At 39.4% G+C, this 16944-nt stretch overlaps 1 protein-coding gene across 1 annotated transcript in view; it reads right to left on the bottom strand.

Annotated features, from left to right (window-relative positions):
- The window catches only part of spata17 (spermatogenesis associated 17), an 88801-nt gene extending 80612 nt beyond the window's left edge, over nucleotides 1-8189 (bottom strand). The window contains exons 1-5 of the mRNA XM_042489571.1: nucleotides 8122-8189; nucleotides 7570-7659; nucleotides 6297-6378; nucleotides 4795-4845; nucleotides 1792-1895 (exon numbers count right to left, since the gene is read on the bottom strand). Of these exons, the coding sequence (XP_042345505.1) occupies nucleotides 1792-1895; nucleotides 4795-4845; nucleotides 6297-6378; nucleotides 7570-7659; nucleotides 8122-8189 (395 nt within the window). The remainder of the gene's footprint in view (nucleotides 1-1791; nucleotides 1896-4794; nucleotides 4846-6296; nucleotides 6379-7569; nucleotides 7660-8121) is intronic.
- Between the last annotated feature and the right edge of the window lie 8755 nt (nucleotides 8190-16944).

The raw sequence follows: 16944 nt of genomic DNA, 5'->3' as shown, positions 1-16944 counted from the left end.
TTTTTTTTTTTACAATTCTTTACCTCCACATTTCTCTGATCAAGTCTAACTTTGCTCTTTGTATTTTATTGTTTTAAAAATAAAACTTGTAAAAAGGTGATCAAGTGTTTGGCAGTATAGGAATATTTACTGCTTTATTGTTTGTCTAGGCAGTAAGGGCATAGATTTCATTTCAACACTGGTGGAGACATATTTGACAAAAGGGTTGGCAGTCCTCCCCTAGGAAATTTTGAGCACAAAACATTTAATTTCCTGCATTCTGGTGATTTTTTATGCATGAATCTTTGCATTTTCTGCATCAATTTATGGTGGAAATTTCTTAAATTTCTGCTAGTGTAATGCTTTTCTTTGGGGGGACATATACACATGTTGTAAATATTAAGGTAGACTTGTCCTTTGTGCCCCTCCTTAAATCTGCAACTGTGCTACATAGGGTCCAAAAAATTGCAAAATAAAAATTTTACTGTTATGAGTTTCGATATGCAAACTGATCTGATGCACAAGTTATCACAAGTTGTATAATCTTTGGTCTAATTACACAATACAACAACATTTTCACTATGAAACCTCTGTAATTGCTCATTTTAAGTACTTTTTAGTTAAGTTTGAAAAACAATAGCAAATATGCTATACATTTATGTCGTGGCTATGAGTGTTTCCTATATGAAACATGGCATAGTAGCAAAAAATAAACTATTATAAGCTCAATTTTACTAGTTATACATCTTTTGTCACTGGTAAAATGTCAAAACGTGTGACAAAGCTGTGTGTTTGTTGTGTATCTCTCTTTGTGTGTCATTACACCAAAGTGGCAACACCCTTAATGGACTTAAACAGCACAGTTCCCCCTACCTCTAAAAGGGGCAAGGAGTGTGGAGGAAAGGTGGAACGCTGGTGGGGACGTGAGGGGGAAAGTCAGTGATCCAAGGAGCACTTTAACAAATTTACATTTAATTTTAGCAGAAGCCTAAAGATATTTTCCGGTAAAATATATTAGCAACATTAAAAATGTGACTATTAGCTAAACGTGATGGCTTTTTTTGTCAAAAATAAAAGATGGCGTATCTCTAGCAGTAAGCCCTCAAGCACAGGATGTTTTATTAATGCACGAGCTGCGGTTCAAATCAGAGGCTAATTTTTAATTTCTTCACATCGTTCACTTCTCTCTCTCTTAGCCTCAAGCACTTTAGAGGACTTCTCTCTTTCTCTGCTTTCCACCCTATCTCTTTGTCTCTCTGTCTCTTTCTTTCCTTCACTTTTTCCTTTCCTTTTTCCCTGTCCCTGCTCTCTTCTGCTGAGTTAACAACTGCAAGTATAGATCTTACAAAGCCTCTCTCTCTCTTACACACCCATGTTCACTCAAACATTTTAAGGTTATGGGTGCACAAGTACACCTTTTAACCAACTGCCTTTACACTGATCAAGTCAATTCATCTTAACTGACATGTTTCAGCTGACTCCCTTCCAGGCCCTGTGCTGGTCCCTGGGCAAAAAATATGTTTTATTACAACACACAAATATTGCAAAAAACACAGCAAGACAAATAGTGAGACAGAGAAGAGAAGTGGAAAAAGACAGGAGAAGCAGTGAAGTATAGCAGTCAACAATTTCCTTTCCTTTCAAAATTGTACACTTTTACAAAAAGGTATACCACTATTTATACTAACTTATTTCTCATCATTGAGGCGCCTGTCATTTTGTGTAATATTTATTAAACTGCAAACACGTTACACTTCCTGCTCTCTTGAGCCTCATTTACACCACTATTTGTTGGTGTTGGTTTTTTCTTACCTGACAAGTTCATTTTTCCTGAGAAGTCCTTCCAGATAGCTCTTGCGTGCGTAGAAGTTATGAATGTATTTCCTCACAAAGAATCCTCTCCATCTCCGCTGGATCTGTGGGAATTAAGGCATAGGAATTCAGACGTTGAGTAAATGTGTATATGAGAACTCTGGTAGTATGGCACCTTTGGTGCTTAATTATTAGCATACATAAAAGAAATAATCTGTTTTTCAAAGCAATTATGCAGATGAAAAACATTATATAGTGTTGCTTTTATGAGACGGTAAGATAAAGCTTCATGGTGTATTACATCATGGAAATATTACTGTTTTTTCAGGTTTTTCTTTCTTATACTTCTATTTCTTTTCCAACAGATATTGTTTTGTGTGTCATCATTGCATTTGTTGTCTTGCCAGTGCTTTGTCTCATTATTTAGACTTACAGAGGACACATAAAAAGCATTACAAACAGCAAAACAAAATAATAAAGATGTCGGTTTTAATATATGTAGGAGCATCCTTTTAAACCATGTTTTACCATGAATGCAGTTTTTTCCTCTGCAGTGATGGAGGGACAGTTTAAGTGAGGACAGACAGCTGTCACAGCTCCACATGTTTAACTGTATCAGTCCACATTGATTGTGGAGGCTGCAGATAGCTAGCACACACACACCCACACACACCAGTGGACCGTTTTAAAAGCAAGGGGGCGGATGTCCTTCAGACTAATTAGGAGATTAAAACAATGGCAGGTAAAAGAATAATCACACTATGAGAAGAGAGAAGAGGAGCGAAGAGGTGGAGTGGAGGATGGGGGAAAACAACAAAGAGCAAAATGAGAATTAGCATTGATCTGCCAGTCAATAGATAATTTTAAATAAAGTAATTGCCGCCTCTCGAGTTCTTGCTGACCTTTGTTGACTAGTGAAATCGATGCTGTTGAATCTAATACAAATCCGAGGTGCGGCATGTAAACACTGGTTTCTATTACGGCCCTAATACATTATCCTCTGTTAGCTACCACGCCGTGATAAAGACAACAGGAGGGAAGAGAAAAAAGAAAAGACTTGAAATTGATTCGAAGGAAGTATCACAAGGAGATTTTGAGATGATTGTTTCTCCCTTTGTATCCCCCTTTTTCTCTTTCCCTCTTCCTCTCTATTTACACATAGAATATTCTTTGATATAAGAAAGGAGCAGAGATGTCCTTCACTTATTCATTTTTGCACAAGGTCTCTTTATTTCAGTTTCATACACATGAACAAGCATTATTGCTTCATTCTGTCCAAAAGGTCAATGTATCGGAAGAAATTCTGAGACTATAATGAGCTCAAAGTCAGTGGGCAATATTTCGCAGGATATAAGCAATCTAAGAAATCCTAACACAGTTTGTCTTTATGTCTAACATACATTGTAAAAAAACACTTTCATTCATTTCCTTCAAACTTCTTTCAATTTTCAACAGGTGGCATCAGATACAGTACACTTTCACAAAATCCTGTTATTATTTTTAACTATGTTTAACCTTCTGATGTATTAAGCTACACAAGAGCTATGACAATATTACAAACATTTATCAACAAATGATATTTTGTGTAACGTCAAAGCTAATTTGTGATTATTTTTGTTGTATGAATTATTGTATGTATATTGTGATATTTCTTTGCTGTATGTTGTAGTTGATGAGTCTGGTGTGAAGGATTTATATTATGTACCCGAAAAATGTCATTAAATAAATATAATTAAATATCTGTAGGAGTACACGGTGCAGAGCCCACTGGCAGCTCCACTGCTGAGGCCACACCCTTGGTGAAGGGTGGTGGCAGGAGTGTTTCTAATACCTTCATGTATTTCTCTTATGGTGGTACAAAACTAAAGCCAGCCAGAAAACCCAGACAGACACACACAATAAAATGCACACTCTGCACAGTAAAGCCTCATTTGACCCTTGTGGGCTTCAAACCCACTACCTTCTTGAATTGCAAACCACTGAGCCACTTTTCGGCCCTGTTCACATAAATTCCATTTTTCCATTAAACTTCCTACTGCTTCCTTTAGGAAACAGTGGTGATTTTATACAAGCAATAAAGTCATTTTTCCTCCAACTTCAGAAGCTTCTGCTCTAGTCTACATGGTGACATCACCCCTACCCTTTCACCCCATGACCTAAAACAGCTGGGTCAAACCCTACTCCTGGATCTATATCTCTCCTATTATGTGACATTTATTGAAACGACAGGGTGGTCAGCTTTATTTGTTTGGGTTTCTATTAAGTGTAAAACTTGAGGCCTTCAATTTCCAGGCTTTTTTAGCAATATGAAAATACTACAACCATCTCTGTCCAGCTGGACAGCAACACACCCACTTCAATAAACACTAGTGGATTTTTTTGTTGGCCTATAAAACCCTTTAATGGCTCAGGCAGAATGAAACTGTTAGCCAAAAGAGTAGGCTATATGGAATTGTAAAAATATAAGGTTTCTCTGCAATATCCTTGTGTAAACATGCCAAAGTATCAGTCAAAGCCACGGTGTTTTGATTTATGCGTTGAGTAGTAGTTCCAATTGGGTGGGTGGGGGCGTGGGGGGGGGGGGGGTGACAATCTTGTGCACAAGCACTGTGCATAAATGGAACACAGTCTAACAAAGTGGACAATGTTGTCAGTGTACATGGACCAACTGATGCCTTTTGTAATAGACAAAATTAAATAAATCGTTTTAAAAGACCATAATCTTTATTTCATTTTCTGTGTATTTCACCTGATTTTAATGTGCCTATATGATGCAAAAACTTTAAGGAATATCAACACCTTGCCACATGTGAAAAAGTAAGAAAAAAAAGACTGCACGGAGGACTTAAAAAGTTGCAATGATGGATATTTTTTTAACTGAAGTGGTGTGATGAAGTGCTACTTATTCATGGGGCCTCCCATTCACGGCACACACAAAGACACACAGTGTCCCCCCACCACGACACTCCATTTGCTAAAACAAGACACTGTGGTGATATTTACCCTGACCGCCATCTCCTCGTAGAAATTCATCTTCATGATAAAATATGCCGCCTGTGAACACAAAGGAAAAGATGGCGTTACATCTTGTCTCCCAGCCCTCTGATCTGTCCACAGCAGGCGTCAAAGATAAAGAGCTCTTTATACATAATACATTGCACAGAGGCAGCGCCGATAGGGCCACTGTAGAGGGGAGGGAGGAGGGAAGGGGGCTGAAAAAGGAGAGAGGGAAAGCAAGAGAGACGAGAGTAAGAAGAGAAGAAGTCGAGGGGATGGAGAGACAGAGAAAAGGAGAGAGAGAGCGAGAGAGAGAGAGAGAGAGACAGAGAGTGGTTAGCGGGACTTTGTATCAAGGGGAGGACGGTACTCTCTTAATACCCCAACGCAGACAAGGGCCAAGAAAATCTATGGTAGTCAAGCAGCGAGCTAATGGAGATGTATGACGGCCAAACGCTCTCCTCTGGATTTCATAATCAATGACAGCACTGCCAGAAGTGACAAACAAAAGGCCAGAGAATATTCAGCGGCGCACTCAACGAGCCGTCACACACCAAACGTGCCAGCCGACCACTGGGGGCACATTTCAGGAGCAAACTGGAGAGTCGGCCATAAAAGGGATTCATATCTCAACACGTCTTTTTTAATAATGACAAGGAAGAGAGGGAGGAGAGGAAGGGGAAGGAAGACAAAGACTTGAAAGGAGGTTGTAAATTCAGCTTGATGTTTGGAGATGAGGCTTTGTGCACGTCACATTACACATGATAAGGTCCGTGGGAGTGAGAGAGAAAAAAAGACAGAGTGAGAGAGAGAAGAGCGGGGAAGACTAGTATCTCTCAGGGCTAATTCAAAATAGTGCACTGTGGCAATTTTGAGTGATTCAAATTAGCGCTCGTCTGTTTCCAAATGAGACCAAACAGCCTCTTTTTAGCCCATATGTGTGCTATGACACATCCTTCATCGTTTATTTCAACACCCCTCAACCCCACCCCCGCCATCCAACCCCCCCTTTCCATTTCTTGAACGCCTCCCAAACGGCGGCTGGCAGTTATGCTTTAGCAAACAGTCAATTTACAGGCATGATAAATAGCTTGTTGTGATACGTTTACAAAACTCAATCCAGGGGAAAATTATACGTGAGAGCGCTGGGTATTGGATCCGGTATCAACAATCTGTTCAATTAAGAAGCAGTTGGAGGCAATATGCTGAAAATGGGGCCTTGTTTTACTAAAGCACACACATATACACATACACACACATAAGCGACTCTTCTACTCTTTCCTTCTCTCTATTCCTCTTTTTCAATACGCATCCCAGGAGTTGTGATATAGATGGAATTCCTTATCATATTGCATCATATTTCCTAAGTGCTAATTTCCCAATGTGTAATGAGTGAATTATATTTCTTAAGGTCAGACGCAGGGACTTAGGAATATAGCAATTGAATTCTAATGCATGCTATCATAACATAATCAATATATCTATAGCCGTTCCAGGCGCTGGCTTACCTTCACCATTTGTCTGAAATGTGCCCTTGCTGTGAAGCCCCGCCATATCTTCTGTATAATGATTGCCTTCTTGTGCAGATGGCTGTAAAAAAGTCAATTTGGGGAGAGGATTGGACATGTAATTCTCAGTACTTGAAATGAAGGAAAACACTGAAAAAAGTTAATCAGATGCACAAATTAAACTGTGAATTTCTTTGTTTGATATTCACTTAAATTATCGCATTGAATACAACAAAACAAATAATTAAAAGGAAAAAACACCTTCTAAACATATGAGCGAAATGCAACAAAAAATACTTAAAGCTTGTACAAGGATGTAATTCCTATATATAATAAAATTTAATTCAATAAATCACAAAATTCCCTAAAATCACTACTACTGTATTGGCCTTTTTTCCTGAAAAACAACAAAGAAAAGAGTGGTTATGATTTCTGCATACAAATGTTAGGTTGTAAAGGACTTCAATTAAAAGGTCAGGGAAACATTACGCTTACAAATACCTACTCTCAGAAAGACACACACACACGTATACACACGCGTGCGCACACACACACACACACACACACACACACACACACACACACACACACACAGAGAACATTTCTGCTCCTCCAGGCTTTTCGATCATGTCCGATGAGCCTTTCACCCCCTTTAGTCGGCAGCATGCATTTGTATTCATCTTCAAACATACTCTAAATGCAAGTCCACTGCGATTCTCTGCCTCCAATGAGGCCATCAATTTCCAAAAGGCCATTCATATGCCCAGAAAATCAATGCTTATAGTGGGGATAGCACAACCCCGGAGTTGCACTTAGGCAGCTAAAATTGTTGCTAATTATCCACTTAATGCATTGATCAATTAACTAAAGTAATCTGAATTAACCTACTGTCTGGAAGTTTGTCTGCTGACCCTGCAGAATGGTGCTGGGGTCACAGTATAGGAACAAGCACAGACATAGGGACATTCATTTTTCTGTGTGTGAAGGGAGCAAAGAGTGCAAGCGACATTTATTCCTCCAGGCCATTTGCAAAGCTCTAGAAGTGGGATAATTATGAGAGTGAGCTAGTATCAGGGTTTCCCTTGAAATTAACTCTTACAGTCCTGCCACAATGTTTTCCAACACCTGAGGGAAAAAGCAAACCTTAAATTGGTATATAAAATATTAAGGCTTGTATGCTTTTTTGCCTATGGCATATAAAGTAGTGCCAAAAATCTCTGGTTAACAGATTCAAATTGGACAGACACACTCTCACCATGCACACACATCATACCTGAGGTAAGCCCGCACCTTGCAGGCTCTGAACCAGCTTTGAATCCGAGTGGCGGCCTGGTTTTCCCTCTGTCTGCTCAACTCAGCGAGGCTAAGACACACAGACATAAAAATAACAGCGTCCTAGCTCAGATGCAGATTGACGCCCATTAATATGTCATAACACAACACTACTGTCTGCACTTGCAAGTGCATGGCCAGACGTTGCTATGCTGTGACTGCTGTTGTTTGCTCTGCGGGTGCTTCAGACTTCCAATGCCTTCGTCATGGCATCCAGTTTAAAGGCTAAAGCGTCGTCTTTGCTATAACACGACAGAAATGTCTCGTCTCCATTTTTGCAACGAGTACGGCTCTGTAGTATAGCGTCAAAAAATAGATATCAGACGTTTAACGCCAAGTTAGCACACACAAGACATGCTAGTTAGCAAGGTTAACTGAGGTAAGCATGACGCCGGCATTTGTTGACATTTCGGGTTAAGTTAACGTTAGCTGATTGGTTTATTAACAAAAGCCACAATGTGCTTTCTTAGTAACGTAGGCTACGGAAACATACCTGTTTCTGTAGAAGTATATCTTCTTGAACTCTTCAACTTCACTTTCTGTTTTCAGCAGCTCCGCCATGTTTAACGTTACTAAGGCAACCGTTTATATGTTGTGTTGACAACAAGGTGGTCAGCTAAGGTGGCAGAGATGTGATGCGTTCAAAGCGTCTTGAAAGTAGTTTTTTTCCCCTTTAAAAGTAGGTTATCTGCCTTCATCTGGCTTATAGTAACCAGTCGGGATGGATAATATGCCAATGCAGTATTTCATAAAATCTTATTTTTAAAGATTAACTAACAGTGGCCTTGTATTTTCATCATTCTTTCCTGACAGACAGCTGCTACATTTCCTATGTATTTTATTTTATTTATCCTATCTTTTGAGTGTCTGTGTGGTTAATCATAAAACACTTCTCTGTTAGGGACTGTTCGTTATTTATGACGAGGGGATGTCAATTCATTTTCTAAGCACTTGGAAGGGACTTATGTTTTTATTTTTGGCTTAGGGGGAGGCATACGACTTCAAATGGCTGTTTTATGTATTCATTTTACTGACAGGCAGGTGTCCTTTAAAAATTGCCAAAATAACATAACAATTTATCATAGGCAGGAACTTTAAACTTTAAACAGAAATTATTTTTTGATTTTCAAATTTCCAATGGTCCCTGAACACAAATGCTTCCCTTTGAGAGAAAAAAAAACAAAACAGGACAACAAGAAGGAAAACCCAGTTTTTTATCCAAGTTCAGGATTTCATCTTCAACTTTTAATTTTTAAACATCAATGGCAACTAATGTCAGGGCTGTTTCATTCATTGCTTCGTGGATCGTCAGAAAAAAAAAAGAAAAGTCATACCACAGCCACCCCTTCCTGTGATAAGTGAACAGTCCTTTACCATCTAGCATCAATTTTCTGTCTAAATAGATGATCATGTTGAAAGGTAAATTTAAAAATTATGAAGATATAAATTAGAGACATAAGTGTTGTTGCCAGATGTCCACATGCCATCTTCTCTCTCCACCTTATCCACTGTACTGACACAGAAATATGAGGTAAATAATCTACGAATATGGGGGGAAAAAAGAAAAAATAAATCCCAGAAACAACATTTTAAAAATGCCTGCTCTGTGGATGCAGATTGTGGATCTGAGTATTGATCTGCCAGCTGCCTTACTTCTTCCAAGCATCCCTCCATCCATTTCCCTCCTTCCCTGACGTTATCACCCTTCATCATACAGTTATCAGTTCATTTCTCCCCACTCTTCCCTCCTTATTTCCCCTCCTCGCCAATCCTCCATTCCTCTTCAGCCATATTCACCTGTCAAAATGATCACCTCAGCAGGGTGTGTGTGTGTGTGTGTGTGTGTGTGTGTGTGTGTGTGTGCACTCATGTATCTGTAGGAGTAAAGACATCTGTCTGGCCAATGGTCAGAGGAAAAGACTGTCTGTTATAAATTACTCCTCAGAGACAGACAAACAGTAAAAGTGAATGAGTGTGTGTATCTGTCTCCATGCTCTTTCATGTCTGTGTACAGGCATTCCTACCTCTCTGCGAGCAGGGCAGTGGTTGTTAGAGTATCTTTTTCTGTCTCTCTGTCTTTCTCCCAGGCCAATTTGCTGTCTGAGGGCCACCACGGTGGTGAAGAGCAGTAGGCAGATGTCTTAGGTAGAGTTATGGCTGGAGGGGCAAACCCATGGTGGCTCAGCCCATCCATCCAGGGGCGGCAGGAGGGCGGCCACCCTGGTAATTACCGGAGAAATGTTGTTGTGACAAGACGGTATGAGCAGTGTGTGTGAGTGAGAGAGATTTTTAGGGAAGTGTTGTTTTTGACAAGACTGTAAGGACGGCTGAAAGCCATTCGTCCTGCTGCAACACTGATTAGGTGTCACCAGGAGTGTATCTGTGAGAGAACGACACAAAAAGGAGTGTGAGAGCACTTCATAAAAAGACATGCTGTTTACACACTGTCTAATGACCCACTTCTGGACCCAGCCAGACCATCATCCTCTCTACATCCCTGTTATTGAAATACACTTTTCCATCATTTCTTCTGTCTTTTCCCGTTCCTGTTCTCTCTACTTTTTGCATCCCTTTTTTCCTCTCCCCATCCTCTGTCCCTGCTCAATCAAAACATTTTTGCTGCTCAGTGAGGCAATGATTCCCTATCCAGGACTACCCATGTATACTCTCTCCCTCTCTTTCTCTCTTTTCCTCTCTCGCTCCATCTCTCCATACGGGGCATGTCATTTAACATGCCTCCAGTCACCTCTCACAGTCAGGAAGCTCATCCAACCAGTCATTCTCCATGCCCATTGTTCCTAAATGAGGGCCATATGCGCTGTGGCCAGCTCTGGTCATAAAGACACACACACACATACATGCCAGTGGTGATACCAGTGTCTGTGGGTGGATGTGTGTGTGTGTGTGTGTGTGTGTGTGTGTGTGTGTGTGTATGTGTGAGACTGTCACACATTGCTCTGCACAGCGCGTGTGTATGAATCATTATTGTGTGTGTCAGTATATGAGTGATTATATGTGAGTGTCTGTGTATGTGGGCCTGTCTTTGTGTGCATGTGTGTTCCTACGGCCACAGTGGGGTGCGGCGGATGGAATGTGTGTTTCTCGGCAGGACCAGTTCGGCCATTATTATTAAACATCTGTCCGCAGCACATTAATTCCCCCACTCTGACGCATCCCTCTCTGCCCAGGGATCACTTAATTGAAATCCATAATGACTCTTTCTTCTCTTCTCTCCCACACTGAGCAAAGTGAAGCTAGGAAATATGTTCAAGAAAAAAAAGGAGGTTTTTATCAGCTTTATCCAATCATTCTATTACCTATTTTATCAGCACTTTAAAGATAGCACAAAACCTCTTTTGTGTAAAACAATTAAAAGATGGTGAATGTATTTTTCAACATTTTCCAAATAAATTGAAAGAATGTGTTGAATTTTGTGGTTTTGTTGGTCCATTCGTACTTTACTTTACATACATTTTGAATAGAATAATGGAATTAAAGAAATGTGAATAAATACGTGAAAAAAAAATCCCACGAGAAGAGATTCAATTAATCATTAAAAAAATGAAATTTTCCTCTTGATTTCAATTAAACTGAAGCCAAGCAAAAAATGTTGTGTTCAAATTAGATGTACGATTGTATAATGAATGATTAAATTATTTTGGTCCAGGTCAGCTCAGAGCATCAATGTGCAAGAATAAATCATGGGTCCTGCCATTTTCATTGTTTTTCTTATTTCATTTTATCTTATTTTATTTCTTTATTTTTTTACTTCATTTTATCTTATTTTATTTTTTGTAGGATACCTTCTGGTTGCGCCCACTGCAACACTGAAATACTGGACAGAGATTTCAAAACATCCTGCTCCACATGCAAAGAATCTATCCCACATTAAATGAGATCCAAATGTTGGATAGCCTGCATGTGCTTGCTTGTCATCTTTGAGTCTTTTCTATTTCTATCATAAAAAGTATTATTTAGACCATTATTTTGCATGTGGCTAGCTTTGTTTTTTAAATAGGGAAAAATGTTAATTATGAAAAAACAGAAAGAATACCAAAAAAAGACTAATTCTGCTGCATATTCTCTATTGACATGCAAATTTTCAACAGGAAAGTTTTTTTGGAAGGTCACAGCCGGATACATGTCGCAAAGTCCACTCAAGTCCAAGGCAATAAATGCAACTCATTAGATAAACTAAAATGTTCGTTTTACACTTTTAAAACAAGGACGAATACAAAAGAGTTTAGTACAATGTTCAGCTCTCCAAAATGAGTTTAGTGTTTTATAAATCAACTTTCATCAGAGCTTTATTGACTCTTCTTTATGGGATAATTCATGGTATTTCCACCTTAGGCCTTTTTTCCCCAGTTTTTGTCATCAAGACAATTAAAATTCTCCATCACATGCATAGGGCAAACTCAAAAAAGTGATTAAAACACTTCCAATTTGAGCTGATGTTGTCAGTGTGACACTAAAATGTTATTGAAAATATAGAGGGGGGCCCTCAAATCAGAAGCTCGCAGAGGCCCTGGAAAGGCCTGAGGCTGGCCCTAGTCTTCTTAGCAAAACTATGCAAATTGCTCCTTAGTATTTTCTACCTGGGGCTGCTGTTACTTTTTACAGCAGCAATGCTTTTAAACCAATTTAAAGCCATCTCTTTTCCCTCTCCATCCCATCCCCTCCCTCCCGCCTTTCCTCATTCCACACCCTAATATCCTACTAATGGATAAAAACTATGATTGTGCCGGTAGAGGAGAAATATCATACCTTTATTAGCTCACCTATACCCAGAGAGAGAGAGAGAGAGGGAGAGAGAGAGAGAGAGAGAGAGAGAGAGAGAGAGAGAGAGAGAGAGAGAGAGAGAGAAGTAATGAATTGAGCATTGTGTAAAATAGTTTAATGCAGGGGTGGTTCATCATTATTTGTGGCGGATTGCGTACAGACAGGGGTGATCCATTAGTGTGGTCGTTTCCATCTGTGTATGCGTGTCTCAGCGTGTGTATGCGTGTGTGTCACTGTGTGTGTATGTCCCACCCAGAAGGACATTCGCTGCTGCCGGCCCCACTGTCACAATGAGAGATTCATCACCATACACACACACACACACACACACACAAGCTACAGTACACATGTGGCATTATTATTCCATCATTACTCATCTCATTCTTCTTTTCAACAATTTGTCATTTTGCTGTCTGTGTTGACACACACACGCGCACACACACAGATTCATATGGCAGTATGTTTTCTATGAAGATGTCCGAGGACAGAATTGCAAACACTGAATTAGGTTCGACAAAATGCAAATGTAGTGATGCCAAAATATATATCATTATGAATGTTAAATCTACATTCCAAATGTTTGCTGTCATAAGGTTGCAACTCTGAGTGGAAAAATTCAAATGACCATTAGCTGTCTGATACAATACTTATCATGTAATTTTATTAATTGCAAGATGTGTTGGGCTTATAAAACAATATTTAAGCAATAAATTAGAGTTACGGGGTTTCAGAGAAAAAAATAACTTTAGAGCAGTAGCTGCTCTAATTCATGTTAAATGTAAAAACAGAGTCACATCTCTCTATTATCACAATACTGAAGTCACAATACGGCATAATAGCCATTTTAAACATTTTGCAATATGCCAAGTGTTGCAATAACATTTGATGAGATATTCTGCAATTTCTCACCTTTTTCAGATTGCAAATTATGTTGCCAAAGAACAACTTTGTCAACATTTGTTTTATCTAATAAGATACAGTTTTAAGTCTGTTCATCTCTCTTCAGCCTTCAATCAATTCTTTTGTGCAGCAAAATGTATCATGTAGACTGAAAAAGCTATCAGTTTTATTATTCTTGTAAGATACCAAAAGTTTAAATTGTATTTGCTATTTTAAAAAGTTGATATAATAAAACATTTATCGATATATATGTATGACGATCAATGTATCGATAGCATATTGCCATACAAAATATTACAGTACTATAAACCCTCTAACATCTACTGATTCTCTAAAATTATCCAATATTACTCTAAATGCAGTCTCACTATTTACAGAATATTTCCACTCTCTAAACTGACCACCACAAATTGTGTGACTCTTCTCCAGTGCAACTTGCAGGAAGTCTCACTTTTTATATCTTCTGTTTTTTGCAAACTCCTTCCTTTGTGCACTTAAATCCTAAAATACAGAGTGAGTTTCAAATGGCAGACCATCTACCCTTCTACAGCAGGCTGATTTGCAGGTCTGCTGAATAATTAGAGGCACAGCATGAGTCACAAACAAAGGCTGTGTGAATGTGGCTGCGGGACTTCTCATTTCTCTTATTTTGCAGTATTTTTTTTTTCATTACATTTATTACACTTTTTACAGAAAGGAGTGAAAAAGAAAACAGAACAGCAAACAAAGTGGAAAGAATGAGAGTAAAGATAAGAAGAGACATTTTTAGTTCCATGATTGCCACATCTGATGACCATTCTTTTACCCCGATATATTCACACCCACAATCACATTTTCCTTTCAAAATAAAACCCTCAGTAGTTTAATGGAATGTATTTTTTCATGTGTTTTTCCACTCAATATTAGAGTGGGAAAATAAATCATCCAGCACATACTCTGATCATGACAGGGTGTAGGCATGCATCTGAGGATCCCCTGTCCTCTCCCTCTCTGTAGCACTTTACCACTTACACTTCACTTGGTCTTTTCATCTGCCCCTACTCGTCCACTATTATGCTCATCTCTTGCTCTGTTGTTCTGATTTGTGTCTTTCTTTTTCTTGCTCTGTCTGGTCTGCATTCATTGACCACCCATGTTTTGTTGTTGTTTTTTACTTTTTGCACAGCTGTCTCCCTCCTGTCTCTCTCTCTTTCCCTCTGTTTCGCAGACATTAAACTCTGTCTCAGTTTTTTTTTTTTTGTTTTTGATTGCGCTCTCTGTCTCTCTCCACACACCCAGTGTTTTTTCCTGCAATTATGATGACATTATGAACACACACATTCTTGCTACTTCTGTGTGGGGTATAACAAACCTTTGGCATGCCTGTGTGTGTGTGTGTATATATATATATACACATATATACACATATATATACATTTAAATACATTTAAATATTAGAGCAATACTTTGGGCTTTTTGACGAGGGGAACAAGGGCGACGAACATATATACGAATACACTGTATGTCCCGTCACCACAGGAGCTGGTCTATTCCTCTTTGCTCCCAGCTACTTGGTTGGACTGTGAGAGAGACAGGCTGGAGAGGTGGCCAGATCTGACAGTGAGTGTGTAAGCGTATGTGTGTGGGTGTGTGTGTGTGTGTGTGTGTGTGTGTGTGTGTGTGTGTGTGTGTGTCAGATGTCCTCTGGCATGCCTCAGAGAGCTAATCATAACCACACTGCAGAGATTAATGAAGTCAAGAGCAATCAGCCCTGACACACAAACAGGGACACACATGTGCACACACACTCACACACATGCACGCACACAGCAATGTATAGTAGTTCTGGCTCAGATACGTTGGACCTTGTTTAGTTAAGGCAGTGACATGTGGAGTGACTTAATGATTAATTGAATCTCTTCTCATGTGAACATCTGTACCTACATATGTTGCTATTGTCAAAGTTCCTCTTTGCATGCTCGCTTAACTTGTGGTCGGCCCCTATGGAGAGTTTTTTTTGTTCAATTCCTGTGATATTAATGAATATTATACTGTATGTAGAAATGCAGAGAATTTCAAGCTTTAATGCTGATGATGCTTTAAGCGAGCTTCAATGCTGATGATGAAGTCCAGGAAAACAAACAGGTAACCAAAAACACAAAGTACAAATAAAAAACTAATCTCAAACAAACCAGGATAGCAACGAGGAACTCGGGTGAAGGCAGAAGCAGCAAGGGGAACACAGGGTAGAATCACAGCAAGGATAACAGACGAACTCACAAGGAACAAAGGGGAACACACAGGTATACATACACAGGGGGAACTAGTCAAGACAGTGACACACAGCTGAGGTAGGTGGACACAGTCAACAGGAGAGAAGCATAGGGATTGGCTAACAAATTAAGGTGTGGCAGGGAACACAAGAGCGGAGCAAACGAGACTAAAACAGAACAGGTACACAGGAAAGAAAATAAATAATAATAAATAATAATAAATCTGGAAACAGAACATGAGTAAAAAACAACCATGACAGGCTATTTTAATGATAATGTAGTATGCTAATATGTGTAGCATAAGAAATTCAGAAATTCCAACTTCCTAGTGCAAATGGAATACATTATTATTTTCAGTTAAACCATAATGTAATTTTGTAAACCTAAACATGTGCTTTTGTTGCCTAAAGCTAAGGTAATACACCTAAAAATGAAGGTTTATTTACCCACACTCTCAGTTTATTGTGAAAAGAAATAGCATAGACTGTACGACCAGAAACTGTACATTTTCATGTTTTCAGTGAAAAAACTTAAAAAAAAAAAGACACAATGCATGTTACATGCTTTATAAGCCATCCTCAAGCATCCAAAACAAACACAGGAGGCGTACTAGAGCATCATGGTTAGACGCCTAGTAGGGCCTAGCCTGACCTAGCTTCAGTATTTGACAAATTGGGTTTCAGAATGTTCAGAATGTGTTGGTCTGTCACATGTTAAAAGATAAAAACATGGGCAAGAAAGTAGCAGTGGTTCACCAGTGGGACACTTTAACCTTCCTAAATATTTGCTGGCTTTGCCATGTCTACTGGTCTGGATCTCCCTTCCAAGCAAGATCAACCAAGAGACTGCACAACGCCAGAAGTTGAGAATGAAGCACCAACAGAAATGTCAACCACCTCACATTATTTTTTTAAGACTGGGCCTCAGGCAGGTGGTAATGGCGGTGGACTTATCTAGCTGGGGGCACACCTGCCTTTGGGCCAGAAGGTTCCCTAGACACTGAATCTCCCCCCACCCAATTACACACTTTTTAGGGGTTGGCTGGGAGACCTGCCTTGGGGACCCCAAGACCACAGCCACCATCTGCAGACTCCGCTCCTAGTTGTCGGCCACAATGATGACATCATCTGCGTAGGCTGCAGAAAACACCTTGCGGTAAAGTTATTGTTCTACAGACTGCCTCTGTCCTCCTCTATCTTTTAAAGATAGGACCATGCAGGCACCAATGCAACTGGGATCCCTTTCTTTTGGGGGTTACATGAGCACAAAGGGAGTTTCGCACCTGAAATTATCAATACACAAACATGCAAACAGACAGGAAACTAAAGTAACACTAGCCACAACAATAATTTTCAGTCACTTGTTTCTAGGTCCAGGAGGTT

The sequence above is a fragment of the Plectropomus leopardus genome, chromosome 1, assembly GCF_008729295.1.
Source record: "Plectropomus leopardus isolate mb chromosome 1, YSFRI_Pleo_2.0, whole genome shotgun sequence".
NCBI classification, from domain to species: Eukaryota; Metazoa; Chordata; class Actinopteri; order Perciformes; family Serranidae; genus Plectropomus; species Plectropomus leopardus.
Note: the sequence above shows the minus strand (reverse complement) of the source record. Positions and strands in the feature narration are given on the sequence as shown.